Source organism: Calonectris borealis, chromosome 3, assembly GCF_964195595.1.
Source record: "Calonectris borealis chromosome 3, bCalBor7.hap1.2, whole genome shotgun sequence".
NCBI lineage: Eukaryota > Metazoa > Chordata > Aves > Procellariiformes > Procellariidae > Calonectris > Calonectris borealis.
Genome location: NC_134314.1, coordinates 116,606,817 through 116,628,042, shown reverse-complemented (window position 1 = coordinate 116,628,042; position 21,226 = coordinate 116,606,817). Strand labels below are relative to the sequence as shown.

General features: G+C 45.9%; 2 protein-coding genes across 6 annotated transcripts in view; one reads left to right on the top strand and one right to left on the bottom strand.

Annotated features, from left to right (window-relative positions):
- Positions 1–865: 865 nt before the first annotated feature.
- On the top strand, positions 866–6,053 carry MAL (mal, T cell differentiation protein (MAL blood group)). 2 transcript variants are annotated; one of them, XM_075148185.1, is made up of 4 exons: positions 866–952; positions 4,426–4,593; positions 4,729–4,866; positions 5,098–6,053. In XM_075148185.1, exons 1-4 carry the CDS (start codon positions 866–868, stop codon positions 5,170–5,172), a joined length of 468 nt encoding a protein of 155 aa, XP_075004286.1. In that variant the 3' UTR covers positions 5,173–6,053. The 2 variants fall into 2 exon arrangements, with proteins under 2 accessions (XP_075004286.1, XP_075004287.1); XM_075148186.1 differs by lacking the exons at positions 4,426–4,593; positions 4,729–4,866 and having other exon boundaries at positions 5,098–6,051.
- Positions 6,054–12,139: 6,086 nt separating this feature from the next.
- The window catches only part of MRPS5 (mitochondrial ribosomal protein S5), a 67,440-nt gene continuing 58,353 nt past the window's right edge, over positions 12,140–21,226 (bottom strand). For all 4 annotated transcript variants that reach the window (XM_075147547.1, XM_075147544.1, XM_075147545.1 and 1 more), the window contains 2 exons: positions 14,192–14,328; positions 12,140–12,725 (listed from right to left, as the gene is read on the bottom strand). In XM_075147547.1, coding sequence (XP_075003648.1) covers positions 12,501–12,725; positions 14,192–14,328 — 362 coding nt within the window. In that variant the 3' untranslated portion in view covers positions 12,140–12,500. The remainder of the gene's footprint in view (positions 12,726–14,191; positions 14,329–21,226) is intronic.

Here is a 21,226-nt window from a genome sequence, read left to right as displayed (position 1 = left end):
AATATGCATTGCCACATTGCTCCTTTTATTTTCCTGATGTTTCCTGTCTTTGGCCTTAGCTTCCAGTAGTGTGGTTCTACTGGTTATCCAAGTGAGCGTGTTAAAAAGAAGCGAACACTCCATATTATGGAGAGGGGAATGACTCACTCCCATGGACTCCAGATTGAAAAAAAGCAAAAAAAGGAAGCCAAATGGCTTGGGAAATCTCATTATTTTAGGTCATTTTTGTTACCTTGGCATATCCAGTCTCCTTCTGAGACGAAGGAAGTGGTTCGCCCTGCAATTCAACTGCCCTTGTCTTGGGGTGCATCTCCATCTGTGAGACATTTCTCAGCCCCGCTGTTTGCCAGTAGCTGGCATGTCCTGGCTTGCCCTGGCCACCAGCTGCCCTTGTGCCCGCTGCTGTGGCCAGCTCATGTGGGTGCGGGACAAGCTGACTTACTGTGCAAATAAAGGAGATGAGAGGCTGCCCAGCAAGATGGGTATAGGTCTTCCCTGTTTCGTTCAGATGTAAGCCAGTGCCACCCACCACCGCCCAGGGACTTGCCCTGTGTGCTCAGCTTGTGCAGAGACAGCTCTGCTCAGAATGCCTCAGGGCTGCCCACGTCTCCTGAAAACCTCCCGTGTGGCTCCCATCAGCCACCAAGTAACCCCTGGTCATAGGGTTTGGCCACACCTGTGCCATTCACAGCTGTCTTCACCTGCCAGCAGGAAGGAGGGAGGGAAGAAGGAAGAGCAGGAAGAAGGGGAGGGAAGGAGGAAGAGAGAGAGGGAGGGAGGGAGGGAAGGAAGGAGGCTGCATTTGGCAGCTACCTCCGGCAGCTAGAGCCAGAGCGGCTGACAGTCACCCTGGGAGAGGCTCGCAATGTCCTCGGCAACTTCCACCACTTCTTTGCCCAGCGGCCTGGCTGTCCTGACAACTTTCCCAGATGTGCTCTTCATTCCTGAAATCGTGAGTGCTGTTTTTTCCCTGGGGAGGGCAGATGCTGCTTGTGGGGCACCCAGCACACTTCATGCTGCAGGTGTCTGAGGGATGAGACCTGACCCAGAGCATGCGGTTCAGGAGCCACGCCAGGCCCCTGAGCCACAAGGGTCTGGGGGCAGCCCCTGCTACCTAGCTCACTCTCCAGGAAAACCACAAGCCCTGAGCTGAGGGCTCTGCTCTGAAGCTCTCCTTTAGTCTGCAGGGGATTTCTGTGGTGCCTCTGAAAACCTTTTGTAATTTCCTACCTAACAAAGTTGAAGGGGTTGCTGGTGGGTTTAAACTAGGTTGCCAAATTGAGCCAATTAATTAATTGGAAGACGATTTTAGCAGCTGATATGGGCAGTGGATAAACTGCTTGCTTAAAGCAGGGTGTAAAGGCTAGCTGAGGTAATTGCTCGCAGCAGCAAAGAGCCTCGGCTGCCAAAGCTGTACTGCTCAGCTGCAATGTTCCTGCACTGGAGGGGCAGAGTGCTGGACCCAGCGGCGTGGGCAAGAGTTACACGTTGTAACTTCTTTCCATATTGTGATTTCATTGAGCAGGAGAAGATCATAATCTTAATGGATTTGGCAGAGGTGATTAAAAGCCATTGCTGTGAGCACTGACTAAAAGATGGAAAGTTTCAACTAGAACCTTCTTCCTGTGTCCTCTGCCCCCGCCCATGAAACCTGCTCTTCTCACAACAGTTTGAAAGGCTTTTTCCAAAACCTGAGCACTTTCATCCAGCATTGAGGGGTTTGACTGAGTGTTATAGGATGGCACTCAGATTATTTCATGCTAAAAACTTCAACTTTGCTATCTGGGACCAAATCGTTCCCTGTCACCCAACTCAGTCCACACTCCTGGGATTTAGAGCATTTACTTCATTCTTCTAGTGATAGCAGTCAAGCAAAGGGGAATTGGGTTACAGCAGGCATTACCGATGTGTGGAGATTTGCCTCAGCTCCTCCAAATATGCTCTGGGGACTTGGTCTCTGTGCCCAGGCCCTGAGAGCAAGGTCCAGGTTTCCTGCAGCTGCGTGAACGAGGATGCAAAGTCCCTGTGGACACTCTGGCTGGGCAGACGCTTGCCAGCCACCCCTGCCACTGGGTTGTGCTAGTCCTGGTGCTGAGCATGCTTACAGTACTGGCTGTGCCTTGAACAGTTTGTTTGTAATTCCTGTCTCCAGGGGATTTGGCAAAGCAGCTTGCTTAATGAGGCAAAAATAAGCACCCTATCCTTTGGTTTGGGTAAGATCTGGAAATGTGCATCCTAAAGGCTCGGGAACCACCCAGGAAAGAGAAATGCTGCATAACCGGATTTCTCCATCTCTGGAGGTGTATGACTCTAGGTTGTGCAGCTGCATTACCTCTGCTGTGTACAAAGGAGGCGGCTGCCTTGAATCACAGCATTCAGAAGGATAAAGAGTTTCTCAATCCTTAGTGGAATCTGAGGTTGCCTGCAGTGGGTTAATACGGTAACTACAAAAACAATTTGGCATTTCAAATGTTAAGACAGTTGCAAAAATGCCAGAAGGTTCTGCCTGCAGCTCAGATGATGCCACATCTGGATGTGCTGATTAAGAACTACCATTTTTATTCTGTGAGGCTGGGTTTAATTCTTGTAATCTGCTTTATTTGAAGAGCTTTCTGCATAGGTGCATAGCCAGGCCCATGTGGAAAAGCTGAAACAAGCTGAAAACAGATATGTTTGCTTTGTAAAAGGCTATTTAAAAGATAAGTTTTTCTTAGACTGCTGTCCGCAACCTGCTGTGGGTTGTTACTGAAAGCCTCTTGACCTTTTCCTCATTTTTAAGAGTCTGCTGAAGAGCAGCACCATAAAACCAAAGTCAGTAATCAGACCATGTCAAACATACTTGCCTGAGTGAGAAATCACATCCTGCAGAAAGGAGAGATGGGGAGTGGTAAGAAATGAGAAGCGATACGTCTTCCCCCAACCTCATATCTCACCCCAGTTGTGTTGGATTTTAATGGGGCAACTGTAAGGTTTTCTCCAGGATCTTTAGCTGCAATGCACTCATGGTGTCTCCACAAGAGTTGTTACAGGGACTGGATTAATATTCAAGTGTCAGTCTTTGGTTGTTACAAGAGGCACCAAAAGAGCAGCACTTTGGACGACATATTTTCATTCAGATATTTGCAAGGTCTCAACCACATCATTGATTTAATGTATCAATTTGCGTAATGTAACCAATGAACTTGCCTACAAATGTGGGGTGGCACAAACGATGTGACATTTTCTGAGTATCATAAATCAGAAACTTTTTTTCCACTTGCAAAATGCCTCCAAGGAAATGGTAATGTGATGATTTGTATGAGTGGGCACTTGGATGCTGGCAAAGGCTGGCCTGGGATACACTGGCGATCAGAATGATCTTAGCGTCAGTGAGGCTCTCTTACCTCTGGAGATTTGCCTGCAAATCCAAGACCAGCCAGTGATGAGGGATAGGTCTCCACAGCAGCACCAGTCTCCACACAGTGTGGGTTCAGCTGAGGAGCTCCTTATCATAGGATGCTGCATAGACTAAACTTTGCACAGGTTCAAGGAACAACTGGGCTGATTTGTAGCAGAAGAAAAGCTGCTGAGTGGATTTTAGTGCAAAGACACCACTTGCAGCTCAGATACTCTGCAGCATTGGACATTGTGCTCTCATCGTCTTGTGTAGGAATCTGGTGGTGGAGAAAGGATGGAGCCTAGATATAGGCCTAGATATATGGAGCCTTGTGTTCCCCACCCCACCAGAAAACCCATAGCAAACGCCCAAGGCTGGCTGAGAAGAATGGGGTCCCATCTGCTGGACCAGCAGCTGGTACCTTGCACAGCTCAGGTGTAGCCAATGAAGGATGTCCCAATAGCTGGAGCAGTAATACAAGCCCCCTTTCCCAGGAGTTGCTGGGACCCTCAACCTTATTTCCCCTACCTCAGAGAATAAAACTGTCCCTATTACCTCTCTTCAACCCGTTCTCTCTCCTTTCAGGGTCCGTTTGCACATGGCCTTCATTAAGGCCATGTCTGTGGCCTTCATGAGGCCACATGTCTGTGCTGTTAGTGCAGGTGAGCTGGGTTTGACACCACTCCTTCCAGGGATCTGCCACACTGGGTGTGAAGCAAACATGCCCTACTGAAATATGCCTCCCTGTTCATCGAAACCAGCCTTCAAAAATGTCTGAACCAGCCTCCTGAGCACACTGATGTGGGGAGGGCGTGAATGGCAGTGACGCCAGGAGGCAGGGCTACAGCGAGGCTTTTTTTGGGTCAAGATCAGAGGCAGATGCTCCCAGCTAAATACCCAGTTTCAAGTGGAGGCTGGGAAGAACTCAAAGGCATCCCTGGGCTATTGCCATGTGCAGTGCTAGTGCCAGAGGCGTGCATGGCTTTTGGCTCTGCTCTGGATAAGCCAACTGATCCCATGCCTGCCTTCTCTCCCACTTTCTCTTGCAGATATTTGGGGGCCTTGTCTGGATCCTGGTGGCATCCTCGAAGGTCCTGACACCCATGCTGCAAGGCTGGGTGATGTTTGTCTCTGTGTTCTGCTTCGTCATGTCCACCACCCTCCTGTGCCTCTATGTCTGCGGGGCGCATGGGGGCAGCAGCTCTTGGGTCACCTTGGTAAGTGGATGTGACAAACCTGAGGGCCCCTCCCCTCCCAAATCGCAGGCTGGGGCTTGCTTGTGTGGTTCCTTTTTTTTCCCCTTCGCCCTGTGCTCCCTCCTTGGAAATGACTGTGTGATCCTTGCTTCTTAGGATGTCATCTGCCAGGAGACAGCAGCTCTGTTCTACCTCAGTGCTGCCGTGTTGGAAGCCTACTTCACTTATGACATCGCCTTTTTGTCTAGTGACCCTGTGATAATGACCGTCTACCAGGAGAACATTGCTGCTGTGGTGAGTGCCTGGCAAGCAGGGGAGGGAAGGTGAGGAGGTGACTGTGGAGTGGCCCCAAGGGCAAATCTTTACTTGCACCAACCATTCAGGGAGGGGGGAGAGAAACTAGTCCCGGTCCTACTATGCATGAATGTCTCCAAACATGCAAGAGTCAATAGAGGTGTTTGTTCAGTGCAGGAACTCATACCATATAATAAAAAGTTAACTGGCTGATGTGTTTTTCCATTGCAGGTATTTGCATTCTTAGCTACCCTGATGTACGTGATCCATAAGGTGTACTCACTCCTGCGATGGAAATCATCCTAAGCCTCCCCTTGCAAGCGTGTCTTGTGGTCACCCCATGAACACGGAAGTTGTCCAACGACTGCAGTTTCCAGGCTGGCTTTGGGTTTTGTTTTTTAATGTATATACTATAAACAAGCAGCTTTTTATGTGGGACCATGGCAATGAAGACAAAGAGCCTGCCAGAGAAAGCTATATCCTGGCACAATCTGTTTCCCTTCAGTCTTTTCTGGGTTGGGTGCAGTTTGATGCTGGTAATCATGGCCCAAATAGAAAAACATCCAGTTTTAAAAAGAATAATATTGTTGGGTTCAAAGCGCTAAAATCTCCCTGAACCACACCTTTATGCCTCCAGGGTTGTTATTGCTATCAGGGGAAGCCTGAACAACTCGCACTAAGGAGCATGGGTATGAAACTGGGTCATTTTAATTGCTGCCCGTCCATGTAAGCCTGTTTTCCTCCCTAAATGTGCTGTGCTAAAAGAACATTTTCATGCAGTTTCTGGAAATGCCATCTCTGACTTGTGATGAGAAACGGAAATAATATTTAACTTGCCTCAGGGGCAATATGAGTTATTGCAAGCCCTGATGGATATTGCTGAATTATGAGGCACATCGATAATGCCAGGAATTACCGCTGTCTTTAATCCCCCTACAAAATACAACTTAGAAGGTGTGCGGTAGACTGTAGGAGAATTGTATGGATGATTAGAATAATCTTGAATAGGCAGAGGCAATCAACTCTTGTCTTTGGTGCGTGGCTCCTCTCACATACACCAGCACTATGTCGCTAATAAAGATGGGTTTGCTGTGATTTTGCGGATAGACAAGAGTAATTTCTGCTGTTTTCCCTTTGCTGCACACAGGTACACAGCCCTGTACAGCCTCAGGAGCACTGCACTGTAACAGGGCAATGCCTAAGGAGGAGGAGGCACACACTTGGGCATGAATGAGAGGGCTTTTCTGGCAAGGGGAGCCTGTGGGGCTCTGTAGCCAGGGCCAGGGGCTAAACCAACTCAGGTTAAACTCAGTGATGATGTTCGTCTGAATACTGGAATTCCTGCAGAGTGTTAACTTGAGTGAGTGTGCTGGTTTTGGCTGGGATAGAGTTAATTTTCTTCATAGTAGCTAGTATGGGGCTGTGTTTTGGATTTGTGCTGGAAACAGTGTTGATAACACAGGGATGTTTTCGTTACTGCTGAGCAGGGCTTACACAGAGTCGAGGCCTTTTCTGCTTCTCACCCCACCCCACCGGCGAGCAGGCTGGGGGGGCACGAGAAGTTGGGAGGGGACACAGCTGGGACAGCTGACCCCAACTGACCAAAGGGTCATTTGATGTCATGCTCAGCATATAAAGCTGGGGGAAGAAGGAGGAAGGGGGGGATGTTCTGAGTTATGACATTTTGTCTTCCCAAGTAACCATTATGTGTGATGGAGCCCTGCTTTCCTGGAGATGGCTGGACACCTGCCTGCCGATGGGAAGCAGTGAATGAATTCCTTGTTTTGCTTTGCTTGCGTGCACAGCTTTTGCTTTACTTATTAAACTGTCTTTATCTCAACCCACGAGTTTTCTCACTTTTACCCTTCCGATTCTCTCCCCCATCCCACCGGGGGGGAGTGAGCGAGCGGCTGTGTGGTGCTTAGTTGCCGGCTGGCGTTAAACCACAACACTGAGTTAATTTAAATGGGGTTTAGACCCAAGAAGGGGTATTTTCACATGTTAGAGATGCCTAATAAACAGTGGTACCAAATTAGCCCTTCCAGCTTGTGGGGCAAAAAATGCTTCCATTTTGAGTCTGAAGTTCCTGGATAATAACAAAAGAACTGGAGAATGGAAGGGAAATTAAAGTTGACTTGGAGGTACCTCTGTTGCTTCAGATCCAGGAGGGACTTTTGAGCTGTGACTATGGGTTTGGGTTGAAGCTTTTTAATTGCAATGTGAGGAAAACATTTGACTTTTTTTCTTGTTTTTTCCTTGTTGAAAACCAGCCTGACCTGTTTTGCTTGTGTTAGTGTGACAAAAGCAAGCTGATTGCAACAGAGGTGGAAAAAGAAACCCCTTTTCAGAGCAGGGAAGGAACTCACAGCCACTTTGGACAATGGCACTTGGTTTTAAAGGTTTAACATGCACCTGTTGAAACTAGTTTCAACATCACGTCACCATGGGGTGTGTGTGTGGGGCGAGGAGGGGTGTTGGTGCCCAGATTTGCCCTGCTTCTATTAACGCCCATGAATTTAGCATTAAAACACAAAGACGCCTTTCTTTTTGGGTCTATTTACAAAGGCAGACATTTGTGGATGTACCCTGGACCCTGGGATGCGGTACCTCTGTCCACCTTCTGCACCCAGGTGTGGCCAGCACCTCTGCGCCAAGCAGTGCTGTCTGTCCCCTCAAGCCAGGTCCCTATGCCTTGTGGCTATCACATTTGCAGCCTATGTCTTGGCAGGGCTCCCATCTCTCCTCCCCAATTCTTTCTGCCTTGCTTTGCCCTTTACTTCTCCCTTTCCTGCCACACACCAGTTTACACCAGTCTGCTCTAGTTCACCTGCTCGTCCCTTTCCTTCTGGCCCCACCTGGTTTGCTGAGATACCTTCCCCCCAGCATTAGCGTAACCTTGCTGTAAACCAGCACTGGAAAAAAACAGGCGGGTGCTGCTGGCACGGGAGTGCTCATCAGCCCCAGTGCAGCTGGGGAGCGGGCTGAGACAAGGTTGCGGACATGGCATTGGGAGGGAGGCCCTGTGGCCCCAGTGTAACCTGGCCCCAAGTCTTTGCCTGGGGAGGGCTGGGCAACCCCCAGGGGTCACCACAGGGTCAAGAGCATCCAAATGAGCAGTGCTGCAACTTTGAAATCCCCCCAGCTTCAACCCCATGCAGCTGAACAGCTTGCAGGTGGGTAAGTGTCCCTGTTTGGCACAGGGGGCTGGGCCCCAGCACAGGACAGTGACACAGTGTGGTGTGGCTTTGTTGCACCAGGCTGCTGAATTGCACCTGTCAGGTGCCAGGTGAGTTGCAGCAATATGCATGTTTCCTGCATGGCAGAAAGAAGAGAAAAAAAGAGAAAAAGAAAATGAAAAAAGCACCCTGAGGTTTCCATTGCCCAACATGGAGATGGGCAATCGTCCATCGTCAATCCTGTCATCTCAATACAGCCATGAAGACCCACGTGCCCTGGAAGCTGGGCAGGTCGAGGTACCTGCTTAGAAAATGGCACACCTTAATGCTTCTGAAGGGAAAGATGCTGCCCAGAGCTCAGAGGATCTCCCAAGACCTACAAACCATCTAGCATATGTGCACCAGGTCTCCCCACAGAGAGCCCTGAGAATAGCATTGGCCTGAGAATTTGCTGTCACCCCACTGGAAATGTTGGGCATGATGAACACTGCAGGCTTGATCCTTCTTCTGTGGAGATACTTCTCTGGGGTTAATTGCATATTAGCATGGCTCCCCAGAACGTGAGATGGCTGGCTCTGCTCACACATGGTTGTGTGACCCCAAGGCACCTGCAGTCCTTGCCTGCAGAGCTGCTCCCAGCCTGGCCCAATATATGGGGCTGCTCCATCCCAGGCTCTGCATTTGCTCAGACATTTCCAGATCTCCCCAGACCGGCACCTGATCTCCAACAGCATCCTCCTCATGCCATTTCATTCATCCTCCCTATCCCTTGCAGATGTAGCTAAATGGAGCAGCCCATTTAAAAAGCCACAGATCAGCCCTTTTTTCAGAGCACTTAAAAGTCCCATCACACTGTTAAAACCAGTGGGCCTATTGCATCCCCACATCCACCATCAGCTTTCAACTGGTAGTATAACTTGAGTTTCCGTCTCTGCTCTTCTCCTCCAGCTTCCTCAGCAAAATACGGAGGTCTGCAGGCATCTAATCTAGAGAGCAGGCAATTAGACTTTAGTTAAAACAAACTATCCACTTGAAGGCACTCAAAACCTCAGCTCCTGTGATAAAAGCAAGATTACAGGCATATCATTCATTAACTATGCCCAGATTGTAATCTTGATTGCTCTTGCTTAATGAAATAGCTTCTTAACCGCAATGTTTGCTTTTCCCCAAATATTTATATATTGGATACCTTGCTTCCAGTGATGCAATGACTGGAAGGTAGGAGAATGGCAGGAGAAGAATTTGCTTTGTCTGAAAGCAAAGAAACTTAATAGAAAATTATGGCCAGCTCCACGGAAAATGCAGGAATTTCTGATGTTTCTCATTTTACAGTCAGCTTTATCCACGAGTGATGAGCAAACTGTATGCTGGGTAAAACATCTATACAAGCATCTATATGAATACGAACAAACTTGTGAAAACAGGAAACCCACAAAAGATGACTTCTATGGAGGGATCAAAGCTCCATGTGGGTCTGTGGCAGAGTCTGATTCATGGCTGGCTCGGTCTGCCTCCCCCTCTCCTGACCCAACTATGGTCCATTCCTCACCTCTGACCTTCACACCAAGACCACGGCCCCCGCCTGCTTCTTGGTTTCCTTTGTGCTAACAGAATCAAGCACTGAAACCCCATTTGCTTTGAGGACAGGGACGGAAATGCCTTATTCCCAATTGATGAAAATGCTCCAACATGAGTTACTGTCCTGTGGGTCTGACAAGAGCCCTAAACCTCCTCCAGAGAGCAGAGGCAAGGCAAGAGGAGTCCTGAGGACCCTCATGGGAGCAGATGCAAGTACAGCTAGTGTGCAGACATTGGGGAAAGTGGGAGATGGGTACATTACTTTCTTTAAGTTCTGAAAAGGCAAATGACGTTTACCCTACCACTTCCTTACCTTGCAGCTCCTCCTTTCTACTAGCACACAAGGTGGACCTGCAAGGCTTGTGTGGATTCTCTTGGGGGCATCAGCTAGAAATCAGTCAGACACTTCCCAGTGCTTTGGCTGATGGAGAAAAGAGCCACTGAGAACGATGTGTTGTTTTACGCTGCACTAGCAGTGAGAACAGATACTCCTGAGTGACCAAGAAGGGTTCAAGGGAGATGTCTGTTTGCAGATCTCTACTCACAAAAGACAGGCTGGGACCCTTGTGCTGCGTGATGGCCTGTGCACCTCATGAGCTGGGAAAATGTGGTGTGAGATCTGTTTGGGTTGCACAAAGAACAGTGTTCAGGCCCAGGTCAGCTGGGGACAGCTGGACTTCACAACTTGGTCTGCCTTGGGTGCTGCTAGCTAAGGACCTGTCCCTACAGCTTGTCTTTCTTCAGCCCTTCCAAGATCACACAAGGGCCTGCCCAATTCTGCCATCTCATCCCACTACGCAGATGGAGACCTTGACATCACCCACATCCCCAGTTTTTGTGCAGCAGTGGCCTTGTATGACCTCCTGTGGCACCATCACCATTCTTAGGCCAGAATATGGGGGGCTTCTCCATATGTGTTGGGTGAGGAAATGCAAGAACAGAGTGCAAGGAACCAGCAGGACATCTCCCAAGCGTGGATGCAATCACCTGCTACTGACACGCACCTTATTCCTGATTCTGAGAAGAGAGAAAATGCTGGCATGATCCATCTGCTCACTGCAACACAGGGAAGCAAATGACAAACAGTTGATCCAGTTAGTCACTTCAGGCTCTCTCTACTACCCAAGCTGAGGCTGTTTTGGGTCACTGGCAGAGCCAACTCACTTCAGCTCACTGTTTCTGCAAGGACAGAGGCAAACTGAAGGTCATCTAAATGCAGCAAGATTTGATTCCTTTAGGCCAGGTTTATTAATTCTTGATTTTGCTCAACAATTAGATGCAAGCTAAATGCGAGCACATATTCTTGAACAGTAGTTTGATACGCTGCTTACAAGGAAGTTTGCAAACTGAACACTTTGCAGTCCTATTGAAGGTGGATTTAGACTGAGCTGGCAAACAGGAATAAAGCCTCCAATCCAATGGCCTTTGGATTAGAATTTTCATTACCAGAGTGAGATACAACTCGATTAAACTCACCATGCCTGTTTGTATATACATGACTGCTGTCTTTAGAAACTTGCATTGAAATCAATGCAAAATATTGCTCCTACATGTCTTTAACATCAGAACTTCAAATGTAAATTCCCAGGCTGGTCTTGAAGTATTCCTACAGTATCTTCTCCTGTACTAACAAAAGAGGTGGTACAAGCATCTTTTAGCATACACAGAAATGCCATGACAAGCACTCACAGACTGGGAGGCACAGAAGTTAAATCCTGACTTGTTTTATAGCCTAGATTGCTCTAATACATTGTGATAAAACATTGTTTGGGTTCGGTTCCACTGTTTATTTTGCCATGCCCAGGACAAAAACATGGACTTGCCAGGTAGAGCATCGTGTCCTAGCATGTGGATACAGAGCCTGTTTATCTTCTGGTGGGACTTGGATGATGGATCCTCCGACAAGTGAGTTAATCTAGCATCTAGCACATACCTCTGTGTGCTTCAGTTGGAGATCTGCTACGTGAAGGGATTTACTCCGTTTCCAGTCAGAGGCTGGTGTGTATCACGGACTTTCTCCTTTAATCCTCTGACAGCTGTAGCGCTTTCTAAGTTCTGGGTAGAGTCCGAGACTCTGCTATGCTCAGTACCAAATTGGCAGAAAATGAAGTTAGGTCTTATCCCAACGCACATGCAGAGGAGAGTACCCTAAGAAAGGCTGAATTGCAGGTTTTGGACTGGACTTCCAATGCCAGTCAAAACACTGCAATATCCCACAGGAGACTGTGGGGTGGCTGTCCTCAGAGATTTGGGCTCTGCCTTACGTGGGGAACTCCCTCACTTGCGTAAGTAGTGTTTGCACAACTCCAACTGTTGCCCACCATCACCTTGCCCTCCTTCCCCCCCACCAGAAGACACACAACTTCTACCTTCTGATTTCACAGTTCCCCCACCATAATAAGTGAGCCTAGGGCGGGAGATGGAGAGTGCACACATTAACTCCCACTACTGCTGCTTGCTTCAAGATCTCCCAGACATTGGCATTTTGCAAAGAAGACCCCAACAAACCTACACTGAACTCATTCTGAGGATTCTTTATTGCTTTCACAATTTTATCTTTTCAGTAGTTTCCCAAGAGCTTGTGAAAGAAACACGGGGTCTGTTGATTAAACATCATCTTCAGGAATCGAGTAAATACATGCTTGAAGTCAAAGTCATGTTCACTGGCTGTTTCCGTCTGAATGTCCCTAGTCGAACAGTGGTCAGAAGAATTGTGGGAAAGCAAACAGTGTTACTGAATGGTAGCAATGGGAGCAGCACTATGAATGGCATGAGAGAGCTATTGGTGCCCTCTGAAATGTAAGCCTAGACGACCTGTCCATTTGGGCTGGGCTTTCCCAGTTGCGTCTCTGAGCAGAAGAGACAGGTGGATTGAAGCTTTTACCATACTGTCCGTCTGACATTCGCCCAGGGAGACTTCTTCATTCCCTGAGCTTCTTTCACCTCACTCCATTCCAGCTTTGTGTCTGGAACCTCATCTTCAGGCTCGGGATCCTCACGGACAGTCCCCTCAGGCAGTGCCACGACGATGGGCAGAGGGCCCTGCTCCTCCCGGAACTCCACTACATAGAGACTCTTCTGGTTCGCTAGCTGTTGGTGAGTCTCCTGGAAGTAGGAAAGAGAAAAGACAATCAAAGAAATGATGCACAATGTTGGTTTACTTCAGGTCAAACTCTACATGGTATATGGGGTAGGGGGAAAAAAAAAATTTAGTAATAAACAGTTTAAACACTGCATGAATTAAATGACTCGTCAGGCTCATCCTCATGGGTTTCAAATGAGCTAATTGCATAAGCAGCAGGAATTCAGGTAGCTAGACTGCAGATATACCAGCATTACAATGTCATCCTAGAGAAACTTGCTTCTGGAAAGGGTCTGGCCAGAAAAGGCACATCCTGCTAATAAGGATGCATGTTGGCGTGTTAGTATCGTGCAGTAACGTTTTTATGTCTTTATATGGATATAAATTTTGCTTTGACAACAGTAAAGTGCTTATTACTGCCCTGACAGGTAATATTAGCTAATATAATGATATAAATTTAACATTATTCTCAACTATACCTCTTCCTTGCATACAAGTTGTTTTGTTAACACTCAGATTTCACAGAATAAATGTCTACTGGGAACAGGAAATTTTTCCCATTCAGGGCAGTCAAGAAAATATATCAAGTGCACATCTCTCAAAGCAATAATCTGTACAGCAGGCCCTTCTTCTATTCTTCTATTCATTCTGTGAAAGACTTCTCAGAGACAATGCATTGAAAATACATGACGGACTTCCTCAAGTCTGCTAATCCTCAGATACTGATAAGCATCTGTAACTATCTCATTAGGCAAAGAGGATCATAACCCCCTTCCCTCCTGAGGCTAAACTGAAAAAGTTGGCTAGGATGGGGTGACAGACTTGACAACTATAGTTTTGCAGGGCTATATTGGGAACGTAAGCAGCTAAATTCTGGCAGCTACCAAGATTCTACGACCAAATGAGATAACCAGGAATTTCCAAAGGACTGACTCATCCTAAGGCTGGTGTTCAAAGGAAGTCAGATGAAATGCTGCATGTTGGATCTTTCCATCAACTACAGACAGCTGGCTCAGAGAGAGACATCTCCATTGTGAGCACTTCGAGTTACAGGAAATGACACCATCTCCCTGACTTATTTCAGAGATTTTAATTATACTAGCGATAGAAGCAGCTGTGACATTCAGTCCTGAGGCAATGAAAACTTACAATGCAGACAAACAAGCAGCAGCAACCAAAGCTGGGCCATAACTTCCTCTGCCCATGATTTTTCAAATGTCACCAAAAATACTATGAATGAAACCCCAGAAATTCAGATGTCCCCTGGAAGCACTTGGCTGTGGAATAGATAGAGTTACATACAGCTGTTTCTGACTGGACAACTTCATACAACTGCTGAGGAATTATTTACATGCTGATTTTGTTTACTCTTTGGAAAATTACTTCATTTTAAGCCTAGAATATTAACTGTTTCACCACAAACTATTACAATATCAATCCCATTCTGTCCCTTGACCTAATGTATAGAACCACTGAGAGTGCAATCTACCTGTTGTGTCAAGCCTTTAAAGAAAGCTCTGGTAATGTTAATCAAGTTTTTGGATCCAGAAACCTTGGCATACATGTCTTTAATGCCAATTAGTTTGCAGATGGTGATGATAGCTCGGTGGCAACGAAGACCATACCCTGGGGAAAAAAAAATATAAAGTGGCATTATGTGATTATTTGTAAGCAAACAACTTAGCTAAGGAAGAAGAGAGAACTAAGACCTCTTCTTAGTTATTTTTGTCACCTAGCATGTTAGAATACATTATATCTTAAAAACAGCAAAACCATTCTGGGAGGACCGTTCTTGCCAGTCTTTGCAGCCATGCTAACATAAAGATCACAGGTTTTTTATACTAAATATACCTTACTTAACATATTGCAAAACCAAATGAAAATGTCACCACCCGTAAACTCAAAACATAAAACCATTAAAAATGCAACCTGAAGAATTGTTTAATACCACAGGTTTGAGTAGTATTCCTTAGAAGTACCATTGGCAGTTTTAGAATACTCTTCCACAAACATACCCCACCACCCTGGGAACATTCACCAAACAAAAGGCAATTTCCTTCTCCCACTCAGCAGAAAAATAACACTCAAGTACGTCCCAAAACTAAAAATAATAATAATTAAAAAAATAGCAGAGAAGCAAGGCAACAAGTTTACTTAAGAGAGTATTAAAAAGAAGCCATTACATGGGGAGAGGATCTAAATGTAACTGGATCCTGACCAAGACTGTCTCTTCTAAAAAGCAATACCTACATAGCTTCAAAACCACCTGCTTTGCCATTTCAGGTGACCAACTGCTGAATGACAGCTTCAGTAACTCCTAATGATGGTAAATCTGACTTTAAAGTCCTGTTTCACATAGATGATGGAGTGATTTAAACTGGTCTCCTATGGTGAAGTTACTGCTCAAAACAACTGGTATGCTCAAGCACTGCTGTCCTTTCGGCTTCCTTCCAGAAGGACCTTGCAGTGGAAGGACCCTGCTCCCCTGTCTCTCATTCCCAGGGAGATTGCTGCTACATGAGAGGCCTACAGTGCCTTCCTAAAGCCTCGGATTGTGCTCGAGATCTCAAGATCAGACACACAGCAGGCAGAGAAATTGGGGAGGGAAGGAAAAGGGAAGTCCAAGTAAGTCTGTGGGCAGTAATGCTCCAACAGAAAAGTCTGGTCTAAACACAGAGCTGCTAGGAAAGAGGGTGAGCGCCCACTGGCACGGGTGTCTCTTGCTGCTCACAGGCCTTTGGGTAGCCAAATAAAACCTACCACATTTTTATTTTATTCAGCTCTTGGTAAGCAAAGCTTTGAGCAGTGGAAGTGGGACTGAAGCTGCCTGCAAATTGAGGAAAGCATCATTGCACCCACTTACACCAAATTCACACTTTGCAGTTGATCTCCAAAATGTGAACCTGTTACTTGCCTCCGACTCAGCACAGCAATTCACCGCTTCACAGTCTACGCAAAATATAACAGCCACTAGCCACCAGCCATGAAAAAGTTATGCTTGTCCTCTTCAGGTTACAAAAGCTAGCGGAATACTATGTACTATCAATAGAGTAAGACAGCACAGATTCTCAAGATACTGTGCAGAGACACCACTTCCTTTCTCCTGGCCCAGCAACCGGCATGAATTACACTTTGTTATTACATTAGTGGCACAACGTGAAGGACGGGGAATGGAAATAAAGCACGTAATAGACTCCTCAGAGTTAAAACTACATTGGAAAGACAGCAAAATACTTTCTATATTTCTAGAAAAAACTATTCTTTTAATCAGGCTTAAAGAACAAATGGGTGTTGTGACACTCATTTGCTTTCAACTTGCTGTTCAAAGCAATGAGATCATTGAAAAAAGTTTGTGTGTGTCTGTGGAAACCACAGGCCAAATTACAAAAGCTTGTAACTGTAAGAGCTTGAAATTTGTAGGTGAGTGGGGAAGAGAGACAAACATATTTCAAAATCCACAAACACAACAGAGGTTTGCATGTCATCTGTATCCATCTCCATCACAGAGAAATATTAGCTCCAGTGCATAATTATAGTACATTAGCATTAATTGCAAATGGTTTCTTAGACTTGCCAGATTTTAATGGAGGAGTTATTTTTTGAGGAGTCTAATTTTGCTCTCTTGTTCCCCAGAGAGATTTGTTTCACATGGCCTAGCTCTATTAATCTTTAAAAATTGGTTTGTGATAGTTCTAATGTATCTTACTGAAAAGCTGAAAAGCCAGGTTATTGATTAGTCCGCTCTGCGGGACAGTCTTGCTGCTGAGTAAATGAGGAAAAAAAAAACCCTATTCCAGCGCTGCATGTTTTATTGTGCCAATATGTCCCTTTTTCTTTTAACCTATAATCAGAAAAGAAACTATAAGCATCCAAAGCCATTTGTTCTGCCATTTGAGAAAATACTGTTTTCTATGCTACAAGACAAAGTCAAGTTTTAGACACAATTACATGTGAATTACCTCTGAAAGGCAGTTTGTCAAAGTTTCATTTTCAGTGACTTAAAGCATTTAATTTCGGCGATTTTATTGCTGCTTTTCTCCCACCTTGTCTCAATCAGGTTTCTGCACACTGTTAACACATGAAACTCAGAAGCCAGCAAACTAGTCAATCAATCACTGAACAAAATTTATTCCAAACACAAAAGCAAAGGATTCCAACTGCAAACTCCAGCTGTGGAGAAAAAGTTGGGCTCAGACATTTTTAACTTGTCTGTGGCACTCACGCTGCCTTACTGCGATTTAATTCAATGAGGTCTATGTAAGAGAACAGGGTCGTTTGAATCTAACAAATTTTCTCACACTGAAAGAGATACAAAGGTAACCAAAAGAAGTATTTAAAACGTATCCTTCCTATAAACTAACACAACCTGTTATGGGCAATCTATGTTAGATTTTCTGGGTAGCCACTAACAAAGAGTTTGGAAATAGAAAATTTACTTTAAATCCACACTAAGGGACTATTCTGAATTAAGTTCACATTCACATGTTGACATTACATTACTTTTCTAACTTGGATTTTCACTTGTCTAATATGTAATACTGACTATATAATGGGGGTTTTCTCCACTTTGCAGGGATTAGGAATAAATTCAAGAAAGGAACGTTTAAGTATAACAGTGACTTTACCTTTTCTACTAAAACATCAGGCTTTGTTGTGATCATTTGTTAAGATAGCTGCCTGAGTCCTATGTACAGGAACTGGAAATAAACTGCCAGCAGTAATTATGCAAAGCGAGATGCTTCAGCATACATAACTATACAGCTGTAACGCCATCGGCAAACAGAAGGAATCTTTTATACTTTAAGTGAAGACAGTCTACGTATGTCATGGTTTAATGTGAAAACTATTCTTGTACCTATTAATTACAGCTACAGGGTATCGCTGCTGGGCTTCACAGCCACGTAAGTGTATTTGACAAACTGTTTTGCATTTCCCCTTATTAATTCATATTAGGAACTAATTTACACTACTTAGAGAAGTATCAATGTGGCTAGCAGAGTAGTCTCATGACTACTCTAACTGTAAAGACAAGTCAGAGATGAAGATTAAGAGCTGTCCACACTCCAAAAGGTAGCATATTCTGCAGCACAGATGAGCAATACCCCCGGTAGTTTCCATCCAGCTGGCATGTGCTAGAAACAGGAGCTATCTGGAATGGTGGCAGACATGAAGTCCAGAGCCTGCCTCAAGTTAAATCTTGTTCTGTAGTATGTCCAGAAGTCATTTAATTGTTCTAAAATTACAGCCAGCTCCCACTGCTGCTATGAATCCTTCCCTTAGAGTATAACACAAAAGCCTGTCAGGGACTAAGGTAAAATCAGGAAGAGCTTTATCTATACAATCCCTAAAAACTCAATTTTGCATAGACAGATCTAACGTTACAGCTTGTTTTCAGGTCATGAGCACGTAAGTGTCTCTCTCACACACACGCACATACAATTCACCTACAAAATTTTACATACTGATCTATCATTACACTTCTTAATAAGGCCAACGATGCCTGCTGCCCAGAGCACACTGGACATAAGCACAATTTTTCTTAGACAACATCAAAGCCGTTTCAGCAGATGCATTGGTTCCATCACTAGTTCCATCAGTTATAAAACAGGGAAAATATTCATTAAGTGGAAAAGTGTTTCCTGGTTTTTGGAGGATACTCGCATATATGTGAATGTGTTGTGTAACTGAGAAGGCTGACAAGATACTCTAATAAGGCAAAGCACTGGCCAAAAGCACTAGCAACAAGCTATCAAGGCTAAGGTGCTAATGTGACAGAACTGGACTTGTATTCTGACACAGTTCGGCATGATACTCCCAGAAATAAACTAGGGAAATAAGAACCAGGCAAAATCATCATTAAAGTATGTACCCCCATTAGCAGCAGTCTGCTGCCAGGCCAAGAGCACTTTCCAGATAGGATCCTGTTGTGGATTTGTTATGGCTTTAATATGTGCAAGTATCTTCACTGACGACTTGGATGGGGGAACAGAGACTGAAAAAAATGGGTTGAGGATATCATCTTGGGAAAGGCTGCAAGCGTACTGGACGTCAGGAGACCTCAATGTAGGTCTGACAAACTGGAGACACAGTTTGAAACCAAAACACTGAAATTCACAAAGACAGATGCAGAGCGCTTTGCTGAGAAATCAAAAGCACAAGTACAAAATAGAGGAGACTGACTGAACAGCAACAGAAAAAGGATCTGGGGATTATAATGGACCACAAAAAACCCCCCAGAGATCAACAGAATTATCCTGCTGCAGCACATTTGAAGCCTAGAACAAAATGCACACCATTTATGTTTTTCCAAGCATTATCAATCAATGGTGTTCACGTGTGTTAAATGTTGCGCAATGGTGTTAACAGCTTTAAGAGGCCTAGACCCCACCTGCAGTGCGGACACAGGCACAGTCCAGTAGAATGGCAAATGCAACCTCCAGGGAAGGTGAAGAAGGGAAGCCAGAGGGCTTCAAGAGGAGGGCTCCAGCTCCACCTAAAGGCTTGCCACTATGAAATAGGTTCACTGCCCTCAAGGCTGAGGAGGAGCCAGATGTGCTTTCAAGCATCTGGGCCAGCTGACCCCGAACAATGCAAGACCACTGGGAGGAAGCAGTGACTGATAGCAGTGGGCAACTCCCTGCTGCAGGGAAGAGGCACCCTTCTGCTGACCTGACCTGTCATCTGGAGAAGTTTGCTGCTTGCCAGAGGCCTGGATCCCAGATGGAGAGACTGCTGAAGTTTGTCTGACTCTCTATTACCACTTGCTGTCCTTCCATGAAGGCACCAATGATACTGCCAGGAGCAGGCTGGAGAGTATCAAAAGCGACTACAGAGCTCTGGGGGCGATAGTCAGGGGCATGGGGGCCCAGGTAGTGATTCTTCTCAACTCTGCCAAGAAAAGGAAAGGGTGTAAGGAGGAGGGCGCTGATAATGCAGGTCAACAATTGGTTGCAGAGGTGGTGTCAGCAATGGGGTTTTGGCTTCTATGACAATGGGACCTTGTTTGAGGATCAGTCTGTGCTTGGGAGAGACGGGATTCACCTTGCTAACTGGTGCAAAGGTATCTTTGCCAGTAGGATGTCTGACTTGATGAGGATGGCTTTAAACTAGGAACAACAGGGGAGGGAAAGAGTTATCAGCAGCCCTCTGAGGGGGTGACAGACAGGGTCAATGAACAAAGGTTCTGGAGTGATGTGAATGAAAGGGAAAGCAAAAATCATCAAAAGAGGGCTTGAGTGGGGTCACCTCCAGCATTAGCATGCAAGCAAGGAAGTGTCTGCAAGGCACTGTTATGGAAAAGTGCTTTCTGGGAAATCAGCATGCTAAGGTGCCTCTCTGAAGTGCCTGTACACTAATGCATGCAGCACGGAGAATGAACATGAGGAACTGAGAGATGTGTGCAGTTGCACGTCTATGGTCTTGTTGAAATCACGGAGACGTGGTGGAAGGCCAGCATGAATGGAGTGCTACAGTTGAGGGATACAGGCTCTTTAGAAAAGGACAGGCTGGGAAGACAAGGAGGTGGAGCTGCCCTTTATGTGAGAAAATAGCTGGAATGCATGGAGATCTGCTCTGCTCTGGGGATGGATGATGAGCAAACTGAGAGCTTATGGGTAAGGATTTAAAAGCAGACCGATATGGGTGACATTGTAGGGCACGTCTGTCTGCTAAAGGACACCTGATCAGGAAGAAAAAGTAGGTGAAGCCTTCTACAGACAGCTAGAAGGAGCCTCACATTCACAAGCCCTCGTCTTTATGGGGGACTTCAACCACCCCAATAGATGCTGGAGAAACAATACAGAAGGGCATAAGCAATTCATGAGATACCTGGAGTGCACTGACAACAACTTCCTGGCTCAAGTGACAGAGAAGCCAACAAGGAAACGTGCTCTGCCGGACCTCATACTCACAAACAAGGAAGGACTTGTTAGGGATGTGAAGGTTGAAGGCAGCCTTGGCTGCAGTGACTATGAGATGGTGGCATACAGGATCCTGTGAGGAGGGAGCAGGGCGAAAATCAAGACCGCAATGCTGAACTTCATCCTCTTCAAGGATCTGTTTGGAAGAGTCCTGTGGAATAAGGCCCTGGAGGGAAGAGGAGCCCAAGAAAGCTGGTCATATTAAAGGATCAACCTCCTCTAAGCTCAGGAGTGGCCCATCCCAACAAGCAGGAACTCAGGCAAAAATGCCAGGAGGCCTGCATGGATGAACAAGATGCTCCTGGCAAAACTCAAACATAAAAAGATGGAAACAGTGACAGGTAACCCGAGAACAATACAGAGACACTGTCTGAGCACAGAGATGCAGTTAGGAATGCTAAAGCCCAACTGAATCTGGAAAGGCATGTCAAAAGTGACAAGAAGGGCTTCTGTAAGTATCTAAGTGGCAAAAGGAAGACTAGGAAAAATGTGGGCTCACTGCTGAATGGGGCAGGGGACCTGCCGACATGGGACATGGAAAAGACTGAGGTATGGAGGACTCAGGGAACTACAGGCTAGTCAGCCTCACCTAGATCCCTGGAAAG

Coding starts and splice junctions, on each gene's coding strand:
- MAL (XM_075148185.1), top strand. CDS start 866: ATGTCCTCGGCAACTTCCACCACTTCTTTGCCCAGCGGCCTGGCTGTC. Junction 953..4,425: donor TGCTCTTCATTCCTGAAATC/GTGAGTGCTGTT, acceptor TTTCTCTTGCAG/ATATTTGGGGGCCTTGTCTG. Junction 4,867..5,097: donor AGGAGAACATTGCTGCTGTG/GTGAGTGCCTGG, acceptor TTTCCATTGCAG/GTATTTGCATTCTTAGCTAC.